Raw genomic sequence first — 21,830 nt, forward strand, 5'->3', positions numbered from 1 at the left:
TTGAATCAGAGCTGCAGCTGCTGGCCTACGCCATAGTCACACCAGACCTGAGCCACGTCTGTCACCTATGCCACAGGTATGGGCAACGCTGGATCCCTAACCCACTAGCAAGGCCAGGGATCAAACCCGCATCTTTGTGGACACTGCGTTAGGTTCTTAACCTGCTGAGCCACAGTGGGAACTCTTACTATTTTTTCATCAGAGCTTTCAATGGTTGGCAACCACATGACAGATAAATTCCAGAATCTAGATTCCTTTTTATGGTATTATCAGGCTTTTTGCAACTTTTCACTACAAGGTTCTCTCTGATCTCAACAGATGAATATTTCCCAGTCTTTGGAGAAACCTGATTTTGCCTCAGAAATTCCTGTCTCAGGTGAACATCCTTATATTTATGTATGTATGTATGTATGTATTTATTACCTCAATGGATTTTGAAGATAAAGATTGAGAAACTCCTTTGGACTCGACCAAACACCACCTTGGTCACCCCTGCAAGAATCTCTCTGCCTTCTTTCCTGGCAAACACTGACTTATCCTTACTTAGGCCTAATTTATGAGATCACTTTTAATGCAGAGAGAGTTATTTTCCAGTGCTCCAGGAGGTATTACCGTTTATTATATCCTGAGTTTATCTGTCTGCATCCTTCACTGCCCTGCCAAATTCTGGAGGGAATGGCTGCTACCTCAGCACGCCAGCACCTACCACACAGGCACTGGCGCTCCCAGGCCCTCCATGCTGTAAGTGAGCTAAAGGATGAATTAATGGAAGCCAGTGATACATGTGAATTTATACACAGCCTCTCCCTATGGCCCTTTCTTACTGGACATCGTGCAACTGAGTAACAGCCAGCTAACTTGATGCGTTCATAAAGTAGCATGTCGATTATGTCAATGGCTATCAAAGGGCGATGCTCAAAGCAAAACAAAACAAAACAACCCTAAAACCAAAAAAACAAAACCTCTCCTGAGGGCATAAGCTTTGTAATTATTAAAGCAGCAATCTCTAGCCAGGGTCAGCAAAGCAGGGCCAAAGGTTTCACCTTTTTTCCATAGTTGGGGAGCAGGGAAATGTGGAAGACTATTTCATGTCACATGAAAATTACATGAGATTTAAACATCTATGTTTTTAAATAAAGTTTTATTGACACCCAGCCATGTCCATTCCTTTAGGTATTCTCCATGGCTACTTTTGCACTACGAGGGCAGAGCTGACTGGTTGTGGCAGAGACTAAATGGCTCATTAAGCTGAAACTATTGACTAACTGATCCTTTACTGAAAAAGCTCGCAGACTCCTGCTCCAAGTGACAAAGCCGTACTTTCTTTCCTCCTTCATAACGAAATTCAGGGTCACCTTTTCTCCCAGAATCAGCAAACGCAGTAGCACGTCTTGCCTTCTATCACCGTCCTCATCCTCCGCACGGCCACCACCACTGTGATATGTTCTGATCTTGCCCTCTCCACTCTCTTTTAGTTATTTATTTGTTCATTTATATACCCATGGCATGCAGAAGTTCCTGGGCCAGGGATCGAAGCTGCGCCACAGCAGTGACAAGACCTGATTTTTAACCCACTGGGCCCAGGGAACACTGCCATTTTCTTTATTTCATTTTTTTAATTATTTCCCCAACAAAAATTTTTTTTTCTTCTGTACAGCATAGTCACCCAGTTACACATATATGTACACATTCTATTTTCTCCCATTATCAGGCTCCATAAGTGACTAGACATAGTTCCCAGTGCTACACAGCAGGATCTCAATGCTTATCTGTTCCAAAGGCAATAGTTTTCATCCATTAACCCCAAGCTCCCAATCCACCCCACTTGCTCTTTTCTTTTCTTTTTTCCTCCCTCCATCCCCTCCTTCCCTTCCATCATCTGTCTGTCCGTCCTTCCTTCCTTCCTTCCTTCTTTCTTTCTCTCTCTCTCTCTCTCTCCCTCCTCCCTCCCTCCTTCCCTCCCTCCCTCCCTTCCTTCCTTCCTTCCTGTTGGGCAGGAAAGGATTAACTCAGCAGTTCTGGGCTGCTCAAACCCTGCACATTCCCCCCAAAGGCTTGTTTTCAGCACGGGCCCTTGGTCAGCTCCTGGGAGATGGATTCTGAGCTCTTGGAAAAGTCTACCTGATGAGACTGTTAGTACCAGTTTGGTCAGCTGGTTTATGGAAGCCATGGGCTATGCGGTGAGTGTTTATGTTTGCTCTCTCGGCTAACTAAGGTTTGAGTAATAAAAACCCTTGACACCAAGGCTCAGGTGAGCTTCCCTGACTAGGAACACTTTGATGTGCTGTCATGCCTCTTTGCTGGGGAGACTGAGCACTTCCTGCGACTTCAGGGAGAGGGCACACCACACTCCGGCCTGGTTTCCTCTGGGCTTCATCCCATATGTGTCTTCCCTTTGCCAGTTTTCATTCTGCATCCTTTTGCAGCAATAAATTGGAATGGTGCACCTCATAGCCTTTCTGAGTCCTTTGAGTACGTCTAGCCAATCACAAAGCTGGCCCTGCAGCATAAAAAATCAAACTTTACACCTTTCCTTTCTGGAGTCAAAAAGACCACAAAGAAAGGCCCAGAAGAGGAAATATTCAGGCAAATGTGTCTCTTGAATTCTTTGATTGCCATTAATAACTATGGCTGCTTGGACATCTTTAGCCATTTGTAGGGCACGAGAAGAATTATTAAGATATCTGGTGCATCTGTGACCGTGTGACTCATGAGCTTCTAAAGGACAGGGCATCTCAACCTCAGCACCATCAATATTTTAGTCTAGATCATTCTTGGTGGCGGGGACTCTCCTGAGCATTGCGGGATATTATGCAGCATCCAAAAATCCCACCCACTAGATGCCAGTAGTGAACACCCCTCCTCCCGATGAGACAGTGAAAAATGTCTCCAGAAATGGCCCAATTCCCCTGCAAGGCAAAATCACTCCTGGTTAAGAATCATCAATCCAAGATACTGGATTAACGAAAGCATGTAAGGGAGGTAACTTGCAGGGAAAAGGAATCGGCTTTGGAATAAGATATACAAAGATATGGGTATGGATTCCAGTCTCTGGCATCAGCAACTTTGGGCAACTCAACTTCACTGGATTTCTACTTTACCAGCAAAAGGAGGAAAATGACACTTATCCTACAAAGTTGCAACCTCTGTACACATGTAAAGATCCCATCATGAAGGTGGCACATGCAGCAGATAATACGAAATGCAAAGATATTCTTACTAATTGTCATCATATTCTATGACCTACTGAGTAGACAACATCGAGGGTGTATCCTTGTCTACTACAGAGAAAGCTGCATCGCATGGTGATGAAAAACGTGGGCTTTGAGGTTAGAAAAAACCTTTATATGCTACACAGATTTTCCACATACTGTTTCTGTGATCTGGGAAATGAGATAAACTCTCCACGAAGCCTCAATTTCAGAATTTCCATAATGAAGATAATGCTCTAACATTTTTATGAGGATTGGCGGAGGTGCTGAGCTGACACAGCGCCTGGCACAGAGTAAGCACCCAGAGTTGTTTTATGTTGCTGCTGTTTTGAGTTGCCCGGTAAATGATGAAGGAAGCCTTGAACTTTCCCTGTGAAATTTCTCCAGGGCCAGAGACTGGAACCTCATTTTCTTCCCATGACTTAGGAGAGGTGGACTCCCCCTGCAAAGACCTTCCTGTCACTCCCTGATTTGGGGGCAGCTGGCCTTGTTAGCCTTTCCATGCAATAGAATGGGGACTCATTTATTTAGAAATTGAAGTTTTCAGCACATAAGCAAGTTCTGGTCCTGTCAGAAGATCAAAAACCCCCATAGGCTCCATCAAAGCTGAGCTGCATTCCCTTTGTGGGACAGAGAAGGACATAGATAAAAATTAAGGCCAAATGTGGGAAGGGATGGAATGAAATCTGATAAGACAGATGGGGGGAGGAGAGGAGAGAAGCAAAGTGAATTACAACCAAGAGGGGAGGCAAAGGTAAACAGATGTACGAGATAAACCCTTCGAAGTGGAACATTTCCAGGCAGAAAATCCTTTGCTTGGGGACTAAAATCTGGACTCTTCTGTTCCAGTTCACTGAAGTGCACTGCACTGGAATCTGGCAGATGTGTAAATTATACAAACCATCACCGAGCCAAAGGTCATCATTCACAAGGAGCAGCTCCTTGCTGCCATGGCTCTGAGTGCCGCCGAGGCTGGTCCTCTGGGTTGATGTGGGCAACCTTAGAGGCACAAGGACCACCTGAATATTTATTGCTTGGAGGGGCTCAGGGTGGTGGCAGGGACCTGTCAAATGCACATTACACTCGTTGAGGATGCTAAGGTAGTCATCCAAAATGGGGTATGCTTTGCACCCGGTATCTTGGCAGGTCACTCCAGCCCCATCCAAAGTCTAGGACTGGGACCAATAAAAGAAACGCCACTTATGTCAGGTTATCCCAGGTTTTGGACCCATCTCACTATTGAATCCAAACTGCAGGAAGGGAATTGGAAAGAAGTCCATCCAAAACTCTGGCTAAAGGTCATTCTCTTCGCTGTCATGGACTCAAGGAAGTGAAGCAGGAGCAGCGACAGGAAGGGAGACCTTCGTCTACCTTCTTCTGACCCAATTCTTGGATGAATCCTGGTTTGCAGTGGCCAGAAGCCCAGAGAAAACCAATCCCTTGGTCCAGGTAATCCAAGGTCAAACCCAGCTGCCCTCTGAGATACACAATCACAGAATGCTACATCCATCTTCTTGACTTTCCTTTTCCACCTTTGTATTGCGATCCCTATCCACTTTCCCATCACCTAAGCTGGCATTAAATCATGTGGTCCATGGCAGGCTTGTGCCAGCGAGGGCACAATCACTCCAGGTGACTCCAGCGATCACACTAATCTCGTCTATTTCTATCCTACTTTACCGTCCCTGAAGTTCCTTTACCCTCATTATCTTATGTGATCCTCCCTATAATCCCAGGATAGCTTAGTTTCAAGACCTGGCCACTTTTCTTTTTTCTTTCTTAAAATTTTTTCTTGCAGTAGAGTTGATGTACAGTGTCCCTTCAGTCTCTGCTGTGGAGCAAAGTGACCCAGCCGTCCCTACACACCCATTGTTTTTTTTTTTTTTTTTTTTCCATCAGGTTCTTACCCAAGAGACTAGATACAGTTCCCTGTGTGGTATAGCAGGACCCCATTGCCCACCTGTTCCAGGTTGAACTCTGCATCCACCAACCCCAAACTCCCCACCAGTCGCCCTGTCTACCCCTTCTCCCCGACAAACACAAGTCTATCCTCCATGTCCATGATCTGTTTCTGTTTTGTAGATAGATCATTTCAAATAGGACTTGGCAGCCAGGCATGCCTTTCTTTTTGGATCTGACCTTTTGCCTCACTTATCCCCAAACAGACCTGTTTATTTTCAGGAGGAGGAGTTCTACTGGGGCACCTCCCCGCAAACCCCATTAATAATAATAGTGCTACCAAGGCACTCCTGTTCATTGTCATCTTCAAGGTTTCTGAGTTGATGTACTCTGTATCTCTATACTTTTGACTTTGTTTCTAGTCCTCAGGACCTAATTGTATCTTAGATCTGCACTGCATTAGAAGAGCTGTCTCTTCCCTATTGATCACGACTCGTGGAGTAATTGAACTCAATTCCAATTTTCCTTTGCAGGCGGGGTGCTCCTCATCCACAGAAGTGAATTATGTGTATTCAAGTGGTGCATCTTATGAATCTTGTTAAGCTTTGCTGCCTTATAGCCCCACTGATGGAATATTTAATCACAGAAATGAGTTGGCAGATATGATATACAGTGTGGGTGAGCTTTGCAGCCATCTTACTGGCAATTGAGAAACCGATGGATTTGCCATTTGTCAGCGCCGTGTCGACAACGGTGTATAGCCTTCTGTTATTTATTTTTATTTTCTTTTACTTACATATGAAGATTAAAGGGGCTCTCAATCAAAGGTTTTGTTGGCTAGATATCACGATTATCCCTAAAGGCCATCACTTTTTTTCTTTAATCTTTTTATTAGATGGCAAAGGGAACTTCTCACAGTGGCAGGGAATCTAAGAATCCCTGTTGAGGCTCCTTGTCAGGTTTCTTAAAAATACTATTTTTCTCTTTCTCTCTCCCTTTTTTTTCTTTCTTTCTTCTTCCCTTTCTTTCTCTCTCTCTCTTTCCCTCTCTCTTTCCTTCCTTCCTTCCTTCCTTCCTTTCTCTCTCCTTCCTTTCTTCCTTTCTCTCTCTTTCCTTCCTTCCTTCCTTCCTTCCTTCCTTCCTTTCCTTCTTTCTCTTTCTTTCTCTTTTTTCTTTTTGCCACCCTATGCCATATAGAGTTCTTGGGCCACAGTTCAGCTCCGAGCTGCAATTGCGACCTATGCTGCAGCTATGTCAATACTGGATCCCTAACCCACTGTACTGAGCTGGGGATCAAACCTGAGTCCCCACACTCCAGAGACACCACCAATTCTGCTGTGCCACAGTGGGAATTCCAGAAATACTATTTCTAATTATACTAAATAATTTGAGAAATGCTACTGGGAACAGATATTTGCAGATATTCTACCTCTACGTGATACCTTCGATTTTATTTAGACTCTAAAATGGAATTCCCAGAGACACTGGTCTTTGAAGCTCACCTGGGCATTTTTTAAAATTGACTTATCAATCATTTGTCTTGAGAAGAAGCCTCAAGGCATCTGAAGATGATTAGGCTTAGGAAAAATCATAATGCTGCTCCTTAGGTCTTTAAGGAAAAAACTCACTTATCTTTGGAGGAGATTTATACATGCTCATGGACTATCTGTTTCTGGAGACTGGTCCTGGGTCAGCATTTAAGAGAATTCTTCCAGGTATGACTTGATGAAAGTTCAGGAAAACCACTCCGTATGAAAGACCTTTCATAACAGCCTTATAATGCTCCCCCTGGAAGGCGTGTGCGAGGGAGAGTGCCCGTCATAATTTATCAAAGCAAATTAATACTGTTGGGCTAGTAATTAAAGATCCTCATTAAGAGGCATAACTGCTCTCCCCACCCCCACCCTGCGTTAGCAATAAAAATGCACTCAGGGCGTCAAGAGGTTATAGACGAAAATCAATAACCTGCCATTTTATAATTAAAGAGAAAATAAATGTTAGGGAAAAGTCCACTAAATTAGGAAAATTACCTTTAGGAGAAATTGAAAATATTGATTTTAATTTACAAAATATGTGAACTTTTCATGCCCCATTCTGAGAGACAATCGGAGGCCGGGTTGTTAATTCTGCATAAGCTTCAGAACTATCAATCATTCTACTACGGGAATATTATGATCTTTGTCATTAACGCACAATCTTATACAGCGAAATGACTCATAAGAGAAGGCTGGTTCTCTCGCTCAGGCAGATACAGGGCTGGCCTGTGAAATACCCACAGCAAATCAATGACAAGGTCTTCATTTCAGCTTTGAGGCACATTTAAAATTCCAAGATAAATCCAGACTATTTCTAGAGCTGGGGAAATTTTAAATGCCCCCTAAATTCTTAGTCATGGATATTTAAATGGATAACATTAGTAATTCTGCCTGGATATGGGAATGCATACATTCTATTTTACAGAGAGGCATCCCACAGATACAGGGGCCTGAAACATTAGGGGCACACTAGCAGGATTCTACTTTACGGGTCTTTAAGTATTTCAAAGGAATTTTTCTGGAGTGTTGACTTGCGGCAACATTTCCCCACATTTCTGAATATCATGAACTCTATCTACGTACACAAAGATACAGTCCAAAAGGGAGAAAAGCTCCTGATTCCTCAGGACAGCCCAGGCATGGACAAAGATGTATTCCTTTACTATCCATGGCCCCCGAATGGACATGCTGAGCCCTTAATTCTCATGAAGTAAGATGAGAACTCATAACCAACAAGGACCTGCTGTATAGTACTGGAACTCTACTTAAGATTCTGTAATAACTTATTCAGGAAAAGAATCTGAAAAAGGATGCATATGTGTATATGTATAACTGAATCACTTTGCCGTGCACCTGAAACTAACACCACATTGTAAAGCAACTATTCTTCAATATAAACTAAAAACGAAGGTGTTCTCACTGTGGCACAGCTGTTTAAGGATCCAGCATTGCCATAGCTGCGGTGTAGGTCACAGCTGCAGCTCAGATTTGATCCCTGGCCTGGGAACTTCCACATGCCATGGGTGTGACCAATAATAATAGTAATAATAATAATAATAATAATAGTAACAATAATACATTAAAAAAAGAAAGGAATCTCTTAGTCTAGTGGTACACTCAGAATTCAGCAGAATCAGTTCTCAGTTAACTTTCTCCCTTTGGCAGAGAGGTGGGACTTTAACTTACTTATTAGTCAATATTTATAAAGCGTTGGCTATGTACAAAACACTCATCATATATCAACCCATGAACTTCTGATAGATACCTGTGAGTGATTGCTATCATCTCCCATGTAACCGATGAAGATGCTGAGGCACAGAGAGGTTAAGGAACTTGCCTAGAGTCACACAGCTGTCAGGTAGAGGAACCAGGATTCTATCCCGGGCTGTCTGAGAGCAATGTCCACATTCCTCACTCTGCTATGTGTCCCCTCAGGAAGTGATTCCCACCACATAGTCATGGGTAGCCTTATAGCTAGGTCTCTACTCCCCCACAAGTGTCAACACAACTATGTCACTACTGTGGAATCGCTGGACAGAACCCCAGCTTGTGGTCAAGTTCACAGGTGAAGAACAACCACACATATTGCCCACCTGGAACCCAGAACTCAGCTACCACATGGGGCTGTGCCAGGTTTACCATTTTTCTTTTAAATCAATTTGGTTATTGTCCTAGAAGAGCTGTCTAAGCTTCCTTTGTTCCTTTGTCATCCACTAGGGTCGATGCCTAGTTTCAGGAAAATGACAGAAGTAGAGCATCTCAGAAGGGACAAAGCAAGGACTTACCGTCAAAGGATCACTAAGGGAGTGGACCTAGATCAATGACTCATTTGTTTCTCCTTCTTACAAAACAAGAGCCACCTCAAAGCAAGACCTCTTTTCAACCTCCAGGTGGCAAATCTCCTCAAGTGATCAAGGCAGCCTCGTTCGTAAGCAGGGAAATGAAAGGCAGAAGGAACAGGCTAAACTGTGCAAGAAATCTCAGCCGCTGTTGCTTCTGGGTTATTCTTTCCCCACATCTGAGGACCAAGTTTTCTGGGACCGTAGATTAGAGGAGCAGTGAGTGGGTGGAGGGAAGGGATGAGAAGAAAGGTATATACCCTCAAAGGCAAAGCAGAGAGAAAGGGAATCATTAAGGGAAGATGGCTAATGAAGAAAGAAGGACCACTGAGCTTAAAGTTTTCTAAATAATCCTTCTTTGCAATTCCAACACACTGCTGCACTATTGGGAGAATGAAGCCAACTCTCTGCTTTGCCAAGGGGAAAAAAAATGCAACTGCACATGGCTAAGAAACACACTCAGGCACCTTGAGGTCAAACAGGCAGCATCAGCTCTCCATTTGTTCAACATACTCTTGAACAAAGTCTCAATGCTTTTTTTGGAGGCAAAATCCATGGGAAACGTTAAAAGAAGCCACGGCTCCATGCTCCCCACCACAAGGTAACTCGTGTGATTCCCCCTGTATTTATTTGTTTGTTGCTTTTTAGGGCCACAGCTGAGGCATATGGAGGTTCTCAGGCTAGGGGTCGAATTGGAGCTACAGCTGCCAGCCTACACCACAGCCACAGCAACACAGGATCCAAGCCACGTTTGTGACCTACACTGTAGCTCACAGCAATGCCAGATCCTTACTCCACTGAGCGAGGCCAGGAATTGAACCCATGTCCTCATGGATACTAGTTGGGTTCCTTCACGCTGAGCCATAAAGGGAACTCACCCCTTTATTTTTTTTGAAAGGTGTTAAAGACTTTTGGTTTTGCCTACCAAAAAAAAATCATTCGAAACTTGCTAGGATACTTGGTTCAGATCATTTTAGGAAACCCATTCTTTACCGGCAGGCAAAGCACATTTGGAAAAAGACCAAGAAGACATCATGCAAAGAGAAACTCTTTACCTGCATAGAACTCGGGACCGTAGACTGCACCCACAACTGGATTCAATTTCCAGCCTTAAAACAAATATACAAAAGTGTTATCATCACATTTGCTTTGACAACCTAACATCACTGTAAATTAACTCCAAGTCAAATATATATTATAGTCTTTTTAGAGCCGCACCCACACCATATGGCAGTTCCCAGGCTAGGGGTCGAATCAGAGCTGCAGCTGCCAGCCTATACCACAGCCACAACAATGCAGGATCTAAGCCAGGTCTGCCACCTACACCATAGCTCATGGCAATGCCATATCCTTAACCCATGGAGAAAGGCCAGGGATTGAACCCAAGACCTGATGGATACTAGTTGGGTTCACTACTGCCGAGCCACAATAGGAACTCCTGGGTTGGTGCATTTTTTTTTTCAATTTTAAAATTTAGAGGATATTAGGCAACAAAACATTCGAATACTATATATAGGAAAAAACAGATCTATGCTTTTCTTTGATTTTCTATTAATACACGTTAATAGCACGTGGACTTCTGACCAGCTACAGGTGAACTTTTCAAAAATGATATGGTAATTGATTTTATCCCATATCGATTTTTTTCTACAGCCCCTGTAACTATCATTTTTGTCTTCTTTCATGGATCACTGCTAAATAATCCATCACATCCCTTTGTATTGAGTTTGCCAAATTTTGGATGCTCACATAAACAGAATTCTTTGCAGAAACGTCTTTCAATACTTGTCCTTCCTAACTATGACCCAGAGACTCTACAGAATTCCAAAGTGCTTTTTAAATCCCAAAGAGAATGGCATTATCCACTACACATCGTGTGGAATACATTTCAGAGAATACAAGAGCCATAAAAATTCTTAATCAACGCACGATGGCTAAGGCAACTTTCAAGCAACCGCTATACAGGATTAGCAGAATCCTATAATTTTCCAAATGTTCCGCATGGTACATTTTCTGGAAAATTAATCCTAGCCCTTTAGAAACTTTTACTCAAGAAAGGAGCACACAAGAATATTTGTAAATTGAGAGCTCTCTTCCTTGCAAACCCACTGGGCAGTCTTCAGGGAAAACCCTCCAGAAGTGATTACATTTTAGGGTTTGGTGATCATTTCCTGCTCCTGCTGGTAAGTCTTTATGAAAACGTCTATTTGAGAATGACTGGAATACAGACAAGGTCAGGTGTGCTGCCTTTGGTGGAAAACTTTGTATCCCTGGGCTGGGGGTTAATCATGGAGGCCCTTTACTCAAGGCTCCTGAGAAAAGGCAACGGTGAGAGTTGGGATGTGAGAGAAGATATTTCCAACAACAAGAAGTCTCTGAGCTCTTCCCAGCAGAGAGAGGCGTCCCTCCCCATCATCTGGTCCTAGTGATGCACCTGTAAGAATGGCTGAGAGGTGGCCACAGTCTACTGATACACTAAGGAAGACAAAGCCTCAATACTGCGATAGACTGTCCCCTGGATGGACCTAAGACCTTCCCAGAACTTCCCAGGAATGTTTTGTTTCTAAAGACTCTCAGTCCCAACTTCAATAAACTACCTGGTTTACAGTCCCCAAGATGATCTTAGAATAGGGTTTTCCAAAGGGTTATCCTTGGATGACTTGAGAGGTGTATTAATGGGAAGCTCCTGACCGCCATCTTGGACCCACAGAAAGAGACATGAAATCCTGAGATGCATTGTCCTGGGGGTTTCTGAAACTCCATACCTTCCTCTCTTACATTATACAGATCTTATAGAAAATTCTAGAGTGATGTAAAAATAAAAATTACCCCAGACATTTCAGAATATCAACTATTTATAAATGTGGGAAATGACTTCTACTTAATCAACTGAAATTCACTGGTTCCTAAAAAAGAAAATACCCAATTTCTGAGGCTATGTCTACATTTCAAGTCATTTGGAATCTAAAAGAAAATTGAGCAAACTGGTTGCAAAGAAAGCTTCAGGGTTATCTGGACACAGGTAGAGGTTCTCTTGCTAGTCCTTCACAGAAATTAGAGTTTATGAAAGAAATCTATATGGAGTCACAGTAAGTGAATAATTAGGTGATTAGATTACTGTTTTCCTTCCCTCTGTTCTCCATCTTACACCCTGCTCAGGCTTCTAGCTCTTACTGGTAGTGCGCCAGGGTCTTTTTGATACCAAATATTTTTTTGCATTATTATTCCTTAAATAATTCATTTTGCACACAAGCCTGGACATACCCTTCACTGAGTGTACACCTATTATTAACTTTGATGTAAATCTCAAAGATTGTAAGTTATGCCAATGGTCTTTCATTTTTCTCAAAGAGACCAATTTCTCAGAGGTTTCTAAGGCTGCCTAGAAATCATGTTTCTCTCATCTGCCTTTATCATCCTCATTTCCTTGGGCCAAGAAAACTCCTACATATTTATCCATCCATCCATATCTTCTCTTTCTATATTAGCTATATATATTTGTCTCTTTAGGGCCACACCTGCGGCATATGGAAGTTCTCAGACTAGGGGTGGAATCGGAGCTATAGCTGCCAGCTTATACCACAGCCACAGCAATGCCAGATACAAGGCACATCTGTGACCTAATACCACAGCTCACAGGAACGCTGGACCCCCAACCCACTGCGGGAGGCCAGGGATCGAACCTGCATCCTTATGGATACTAGTCAGGTTCTTTTCTGCTGAGCCACAATGGGAACTCCCTAGTTAGCATTCTCTTACCCTAACTGACCACAACAGAAACTCCTATTATCTATCTTTGACTGATCAGTCTATCAGCTCTTGGCAAAGCTGGCCTGATGGTCTTCTTATTGACCAATTCCTACCAGCCTGCTAGGTCTCCCCCTGGAAAACTTCCTTTCAATATAAAAATAGAAACGAGATGGTGTCCTCCCTCCTCAGGAGATATGTGGCATCTCACTCTCACAGGTATGAATTGAGAGAGACCACTGACAAGGTCTCTTGGACCAGAGGCCAGACAGGCATCTGTGAGCAGCAAAACAAAATGAGATGGTGCAGGTGGCCCTGGGAACATCAATGCAGGTTTTCCTTTCTTCCCGTCACTGGTCCTTTCTCCTAAATAAGGCTGCTCTCTTCCCATGGCAAGAAAAACAAAAGCCTTTCTAAACCCCATCACAGGCATGAAAAACCAACTTCTCACCTCCCTCCTCCCCTGAAATGCATTCCTCACCAAGACGTCCCCCTTCGGCGAATGGCATCTCCATCCACTGCTTCCTCAAAATGAAATTCTTGGTCAATAACGTCTTGATTCTCGTAACCCACGTACAATCCATTAGTAAATCCCATTGGTTCGACTTGGAAAAGCCGTTTCCACTCTCCACTTCCCTTCCTGACCAAGGTCACTGTCCCAGCCCCAGACACTTCCATTTCTGACAAGACCATGGCCATCAAGTCCTAACTCTCAGCGTCTCCTCTTCCTCTTTATATGGTGGGCCAAATCAATTTTTAAAAAGGAAATCAGACAAGCCATCCTGCGACTTAGAAGTCAATGGCTTCCTTCTGAACTTAGAACACACATTTTTACCTTGGCCTGAAAACCCACACCATCTAATCCCTGTCCATTTCCTTGGTGCCACTCTTCCCTTCGCGTCAGGCCATGGTGACACCGGCCTGTTTCATCTTTTCAAAACAATCCAAGATCATTCCAGATCAATCGAGACCATTCTGGACTGTACCTGCTGCTTGGAGAACCCTCCCCAAGGGTTCTCAGAGATGACCTCATTATCATTTAGGTCTTGAGAGTCTGCCCAGGACAGCATGCTTAATGCCTCTTCCCTTCCTGGTCTCAGGGCTGCTCCCTGATTCATTTCCTGGTTTTGTTTTCTGCAAAACTGTTAACACCGCCTGGATTTATCTTTGTTCTTTCTTTGCTTGTCCTTAATTGCTTCTATAACCATTCTCTTTCATTAAAGTTGATGGGAAAGTGAACGAGACTGACTGCTGTCCGAGGTGAATTCCCAGCAACTAAAACTGTGCTTGGCAAATAGTCGGGGCTCCATAAATATTTACTTAGTTTTTGCTCTAAAGGAACTGAAAGTATAAAGAGTTTTTTTTACTAATGGACTCATTTCTTTGGGGTGAGAATCTCCTTCCAGCCTCCAATGACCAGCTTCCCTATATACATCTAATTAAAAAAAAGATCCTGTTAGGGGCCACTGTCTTCAAGACAGTAAAAAGGCAGTAAGACTCCAGCCCTTGAAAATCACCTTTGCTCAGACTTAACAGGGCTCTTGAAGACTTATGTAAATGTATGCAAATCACATGCAAATGGACTCCTAGTCCCTGTGACTCCTAGTACCTGGAAGGGACCCTTGGGATCTCCCCGCTGGAGATAGGAGCCTGCACTGTCAGGAAGATGGACAAAATGATCCTAGTTTTAATTTCTCAGGCAGTTTGTGTACGTCCCCAGGCCTTGCAAACTCAGAGATTTTGATCAAGGACATTAAACCGAACAATGAGGCTTACAACAAAGGGAGAACAGCCGATAAAGCCCGCTGCTCCCAGCCTCCCAGGGCTCCCATACGACAAGGCAATGGAGCAGAGACCAGACACGAGGGGGCTCTCACTCTATCTCAGACACAGGAGGTATTTAGAGACCCCTCTGTGCCTCAGCCCCAAGCGGCTGCATCTAAGTTGGGGCTTCCCTCCTCAGATGGAGCTTCCCATAGGTCATCTGCCGGCCTTTTGTAGAAAAGCCTGGCTGAGATCCCCAGAGTTAACCATGGCTATATCAGGTGTTAAAAGACAAGTCTGAAGGTGCACATAAAAAAAAATCAGCACCTGGCTTCTCTAGGGCTTTGCCGGGTGGGCTCTGAGAAGACCCATTCAAGAAAACACCCTTAAAGACTTGACAGGGGTTTCCAAAACTGCCTACCGAGGCTTTTTAAAGACATATACAAAGGAGTTCCCATAGTGGTGCAGTGGTTAATGAATCTGACTAGGAACCATGAGGTTGCGGGTTCGACCCCTGGCCTCGCTCAGTGGGTTAAGGGTCCGGCGTTGACGTGGACTGTGGTGTAGGCCAGCGGCTACAGCTCTGATTAGGCCCCTAGCCTGGTAACCTCCACATGCCGCAGGTTTGGCCCTAGAAAAAGCAAAAAGACAAACAAAACAAAACAAAACAAACATATACAAGGATGCCAGGGACCTGGTATTTGAAATAGTTCAGGAGGCAGTGCCCCAAATGAAAAGTCAGTTGCACACTGCATCTGGTTAGCTCAGTAATTTTTTTTTTTTTTTTGCAATGTATATTTATTGTCAGCATTTAAACTTCATCTAAAATACAGGACTTCTGCTTCTCTGCAAACAGGAGCAGAAATGGTCACTTTAGATTAAGCATCTTCCATGGACCAATTCACTGGGGGTGACCAGAGACCACCCCTCTTAACCCCCCTATTATATATATGTCTGGCTTGGAGGCCAAATGTCAGCCATCTTTTATCGTTATTCTGCACTTTTTTTTTTTTTCTTTTTCTAGTAGAGAAGTATTTTGCTTTCTCCAGTATGAAAATGCAAGATAGTCCAAAAAGGCTGCAAGCTTCTCAGATCCTCTCTCTTTGCTTATTTATTTTACCTGCCCAGCCTCTGTTGGTATCTGAATATTTGGTGTCTAAACTCTTATGCCTGTCAGGAAATTCAGCTTACTATATCTACAGTCAAAAAAGGAACAGGGTGCAGACTTGTGGCTGCCTGATGGGAGGGGGAGGGAGTGGGAGGGATCGGGAGCTTGGGCTTATCAGACACAACTGAGAATAGATTTACAAGGAGATCCTGCTGAATAGCATTGAGAACTATGTCTAGATACTCATGTTGCAACAGAACAAAGGGTGGGGGAAAAATATAATTGTAATGTATACATGTAAGGATAACCTGACCCCCTTGCTGTACAGTGGGAAAATAAAAAAAAAAAAAAAAAAAAGGAACAGGGTGGATACTTATTACAGAGATTATCGAGTAATTAAATGTTTAGGGTGCTTTGTGGCCCTGCCATGGTGTTGAGTACTTGACCTCCCGTGATCATCGCAAATCCCTAATGGAGGAGGCTCTGTCATATCCATTGGTTCCACTTGGGAGAGCTGGTTGAAGAGTTTCAACCACCTGCCTGCAAGTTCAACAGCCAGTGAAAGGCAGGGTCTTGGGTCTTTCTGTCCCACTTTCATACCTCCTAGGATCTCTGAGAAAATAAAAGAGCTACAACCAACACCCATGCTTCTTCTACATCCAGGAAATCCCCGAGAATCTGATTCTCAACCTGTCCTATAGAGGAAACATTTGATCTCTAACAAGCACAGTAAACCCTAACTCCTTTTTAGGTGCAAACTAAAAGGAAGCCCTAAGAAAGAATAAGTTCACATGACTTGTTGACCCACCCAGACCCAGACCTGCCGTCTCCAGTTTATCAGACTTCCACAGGTAAAACAACCAAGCCCATGAATCAGTTGACTTTCCAAGGACAAAGACAGCCTCAAGGAGATAGTTAAATTTTTATACCATGATCTCAACCGCCATCCCGGACCTACAGAACTCAGCACACGACCCCCTGTCTATAAAACCTGATTCTCTCCCAACGGCGGGGGCGGGGGGGAAGGCCTCTGAGTTCCTCTTGCTCAGGGCTCCCGCCCACTCTGCTGGCCAATAAATCTTGTTTGAGGTCTCACTGCTCTGGTCCACTGTCTTTCTTTCCCTGCCACTCTAATACTCTCTTCTGAGGGTTGGTATCCTCAGAAAAAATTAGCAATACAGAAATAGCCCAATTTCCTCTTTGTGGAGCTTTCTGATGGGGAGGGTTTCCAGATCCCTACACCTCATTCTACAGTCTTCTCTTACATCCAAGTTCAAATGTCCCAGAACAAAGCATCCATACCCTCCATGATACTGACTATGGTCCTCTATAGGAGAGCCCCCTAGAATCCATGTCTCATGTTTAGGGTCCTGTCTTATCCATCATTGGAAACTTTGCAGCTGCTGAAAGTTTTGTTGGATGCATGACGGAAGGAATGCCTGAATGTGATGCTGGCATTGAGAGGTATGTTTGACCATTTGAAATGACCTCAAAATTTTATGACTCCAGCAATGCATCATTTTGCTGAAGCATAAGCTTGATGGTTTGTGAGAATGAATAAGGTAGCTAATGAATGAATCACATGAATCGCTTAATTTTCTCATCTCCATGTGACTTCATTGGTCCTCGTTTCTCTTATCTGCACCCCAGTTATTGAGGTATAATTGACAACTCAATGCAACCATATTTGAGGTGTACCACTTGTTGATTTGATATACATGTACCTTATAAAATTTCTGCCACAATCAAGTTAACATAATTATCATCTCACATAGCTACCCATTCTTTATTCTCTTTTTTATCCCTTCCTTCCTCCCCCACTCCGTCTTTCTTTCTTGCTTTCCTCCCTTCCTTTCCTTCTTCTCTTTCTTTCCCTTTCTTTTCCTTTCTTCCTCCCTTCTTTCTTTTCCTTCCTTCCTTCTTTTGTGGTGATAATATCCCCTTTTAACACAGTCATGCTTGTTAAGGATCTAAGAGTGTCCCATATCTTTCCAGTTATGTAGGATTGCATTTTATGGGAAATTTTATTTGTAGATGTGATACTCAGGAATTAAGGTTGGAAAAACTTTTGAGATGTGCTTTTCTTGAATACCAAAATTCTCCACCCTCTCCTCTACAGAAGCTGACTGTGTTTATGCAAGTTAGGACTTGCATTTGTCTTCTTAAGTCAGTTCTCCTGCGAGTGTCCATCCATCCTTTAAATGCCATACTCAGAGCATGTGACTGAGCCTCTGTGTGCTCTGTTTCAGGTACATGGAATGACAAGTCCACATGACTATCTGTGGAAACTAAGAATGCATGGTTCTCCAGGACAGGATGTGAGATATTGATGCCAACATGTGGCAGGAATCTGCGGCTGCATGTTGAATAATCTTTTTGTTTTTGTAGCTGGTTGCTTAAGTGCAATTAGGGAAGATGATGAAAGTGATGCACTCAGAATGCCAGCCATGGCCACCAATTACTTCATCTCAATTGGCCTCAAATTCTAAATCTTTACCACAGGAATGGGATAACTAAGTCTTTTTTAGAGGACTTCATAGGGACCCAGTGCATTTAAAAATGCTTAAGATAATGCCATACAGTCATTGTTCCAGAAATATTGGCCATTAATGAGTAGGCTTTGAACTGTGTCTCCATGTCCAACGAGTCCAGTTTTCAGCCCCTGGGGAAGACACTGATCAAGAACCTTTTCTTTAAAATAAATATGCATCTCCATGGCTTAAGGAACCAGCCTTGGCTTCCCTTGCATTGTGCACTCATGTATGCAGCACACACTGACTCCCCTAGGCATATGCGTGAAGGTATGCATACGTGCAAACACATACACACACACACATACACGTGCACAATTGCTACTTCATAATTATAGAAAATGCCCAATAGTCAGGTTGGTGTCATTGTGTGCTGACTCTGGCAAGTTGCAGAGCTATCATTCCTATCCAAGGAGAAAGACTCCATGACACATAAATCAGAGATTTGCTGCATTTCAGCACTGGGCATTCAAAGTCTGTTGTGGATCATTGCCTATTCCATTTAAGGCTATGACTTGGGTTGTTGGCGCTGGGAAAATGGGTTAGCAGAATAAATAATTATTCTGGTCTTTCACTTTAGAGCCCTATTATATCGAGGGGATATTTCTGTTTAACAGCACCTCTTTAAAAATAAGAACAAACTGACCTAACCACATTGGTAGGCAATGGCACAAAAGAGAAGAAAAACAAAAACAAAACTACCAAATGCCAAGAGTGTTTTTTACAACAAAAAAATTGTCAGTTAGTATGTAATGTCAGAATCAATCCATATATTCATTTTATGGAATATTATGTAACGAATAAAAAGAATGAATTTAGTCTGTATATAGTTAACCCTGAAAGAACTTTGTACTGATTTATAAAAGCCAATTAGAAATATGTACATCATGTTCTCATAAAAAGCATGCACACAGTACTGCAAATATTGTACATAGATACTACATATAAATGCAAGAAAGTGCAAAATGGCTCAGGGGAAACAAACCTGACTAGCATCCATGAGGATGCAGGTTCGATCCCTGGCCTTGCTCAGTGGGTTACGGTTCTGATGTTGCTGTGAGCTGTGGTGTAGGCCAGCAGCTACAGCTGTGATTCAACCCCTAGCCTGGGAACCTATATGCTGGGAGTGAGTGTGGCCCTAAAAAGACAAAAAAAAAAAAAAAAAAAAAAAAAAAAAAAAAAAAAAAAGAGAGAGAGAGAGAGAAAGAAAAAGAAAGAAAATGCACAATAAAAGTATAGACAATACTATGTAATGGTGGCACCTTCTGAGAGGGGATGTGGGACACCAAGCTGGCATTATTCAAAATATATTTTAGCCTTTTCTTCCTTCCTTGGTTCCCCCCCCCACTCCCCTACTTCCTTTCTTTTCCTTTTTTTGGCTGCCCCCGCTCTGTACGGAAATTTCCAGGCCAGGGATTTGAACCCAAGCTGCTGCAGTGACAATGCAGGATCTTTAATCTATTGTACCATGAAGGGACTCTTCTATTTTCCTTTTTAAAATAGGTCCGTATTTCCATGTTGCAGATGTAATTAAAATATTAAAAATGGAAAATTCCACAGTTTTCCTGAAGACAGTCATGAAATTGTTATTTTTTTTTTTTAAATCTATGAAACCATGGAAAAATATCTTCCCGTCTCACCATTCAACTCAACCATTAGCATTTTGGTATAATGCCTGCCTTAATTAAGTTAAAATCATGCTACGCATACAATTTTTTTTTATTTAAAAGTTTTTCATTCATTACGAGGCCCTCCCTAGTCTTCATCCTGCTCATCTTAGTGGATATACTATTCCACTAATCCCTAATTTTCAATGACTACATTACATTCTTTTTAATTTTGGTACTCCAGTATGTGATTAGCATATCAGCAGTTCCCCCCCAACCCATATATCTTAAGAGACATGTATTCTGAGCAGGATTAGAGAATCAAAATGTGTGAACATTTTGAATAATTCTTCTTATACATGTAAATCCTCATTATGAAGTGTTTTGAGATGTCCTCTTCTTTTTTTTTTTTTTTGTCCTTTTAGGTGTCCTTTAAGTATCCATGGCCTACGGAGGTTCCCAGGCTAGGGATCAAATTGGAGCTGCAGCTGCCAGCATACACCACAACCACAGCAACTCAGGATTTGAGCCACGTGCATGAGATACACCATGGCTCATGGCAACACTGGATCCTTAACCCACTGATTGAGGCCAGGGATCGAACCCTCATCCTCACGGATGCTAGTTGGGTTTGTTCACTGCTAAGCCATGGTGGGAACTCCTTGAGGTGTCTCCTTGAGCAAGGGCAGAAAGGCATTGTCCTGAAGGGGTCTGCAATATACAGCATCATACTGACCTCACCAAAGGGCACTGGGCCACCCAGAGAGAAGAACAGAACACACCCAGACTTCCTGTTCTCACTGCAGACCTGGTCATGAAGGACCTGCCAAGCCACCTCAAAAGCCACATCACTCCAGAGAAGATTCACAGCCAGAACCAAATTCTACAGTCCCACATCCAGGCACGATCAGTGATCCACGAGGAAGTGGTGATTTAAAAAGAAACAACAAACAAAACGTCCATCCTCTTTCATCTCACTCTACGAACAGCAAATGAAATTCCCCAAGTCCTTCCCCCAAAATGACTGCATCTCACCCCAAATGGGAGTGATTCTAGAGAGACTAAAAGAAGGACATGCATGCTTAACCTGAAAACTAAATGTGCCTTTCTCATGACATTTCTTATTGATTCAGGTGGTTCACTGTAGCTGGTCAGCAGTAGATACACAGTGGCCATGTGGAGGCAAAGATGGCTTGTGGAAACAGAGTCCCTGGGTAGATTACTTAATATATTCCGAGGCAGAGACAATTTCTTATAAAAGGCTGATCTCTACTTACCATTTGTATAAGGGTTGACCGTCTTTTTATTTGTCATTACACGTGCTGTGGCATTATTTACCTATGTACATGGAAAAAGGTGAATGAGCGCACACCCCAGAGCCAGCCCACAGTTCCATTAGTTGCATGCATTATGACTGTGATTACTTATTTAAAAAAACAAAAACAAAAACAAAAACTAAAATGCATTTTACTTTATAAAAGGCAGTAGGTGCATAACAAAATCATACATTTTTGTAATTACATTTACTTCATCACCATTTTAACTTACAAATCATTTCAATAAAGCAATGTCATATCATTTAAAAGTTTAATAAGGAGACAGTAAAAGCAAATTAAAAGGAACTGCATAATTGAAGGTTTAAAAGCATGCGTGTACTCCATGGTAACACAGAAACAAGAAATACTTTTTGAAACAGAAAATAAGGTTCATATGAAGGGACATGCAGTGGAGTCAAGGGGAGAGACAAGGTACGAGGGAACAGAAATGTCAAAAAAAAAAAAAAAAAGGACGAACAAGTTGTAGCCGTATGCAACACTTTCAGAGGGGAGAACCATCAGGGAAGCAACATCTAGCATTCAACACTTGGAACAAGAGCCTTTCACATCGCAAGAATTAACGAAATCATTCAAGCTTTAAAGTCACAGCTAACAAAAGGATAAAGAGAGGGTGCATCCTTTAACACAATATGGAGTTAACGATCTGAGTAAGATGTGCACTGGTCATGTATTAATCCAGCCAGTGCCTCCCAGGCTAGCTTCGAACGTACACTCAGTTACAGGCGTACCAATATCCAAAAAAATAGAGCAT

At 42.8% G+C, this 21,830-nt stretch overlaps 1 protein-coding gene across 17 annotated transcripts in view; it reads right to left on the reverse strand.

The window, feature by feature from the left end:
- Positions 1 to 21,830, reverse strand: part of RBFOX1 (RNA binding protein, fox-1 homolog 1) — a 2,271,070-nt gene that overhangs the window by 110,657 nt on the left and 2,138,583 nt on the right. For all 17 annotated transcript variants that reach the window (XR_002342915.1, XM_021088068.1, XM_021088065.1 and 14 more), the window contains 2 exons: positions 21,020 to 21,080; positions 10,041 to 10,094 (listed from right to left, as the gene is read on the reverse strand). Coding sequence is in view for 16 of the 17 variants with exons in the window: in XM_021088068.1 (XP_020943727.1) it covers positions 10,041 to 10,094; positions 21,020 to 21,080 (115 nt within the window). In the remaining variant the exon portion in view is untranslated. The remainder of the gene's footprint in view (positions 1 to 10,040; positions 10,095 to 21,019; positions 21,081 to 21,830) is intronic.

This window comes from Sus scrofa, chromosome 3, assembly GCF_000003025.6.
Source record: "Sus scrofa isolate TJ Tabasco breed Duroc chromosome 3, Sscrofa11.1, whole genome shotgun sequence".
Taxonomy (NCBI): domain Eukaryota; kingdom Metazoa; phylum Chordata; class Mammalia; order Artiodactyla; family Suidae; genus Sus; species Sus scrofa.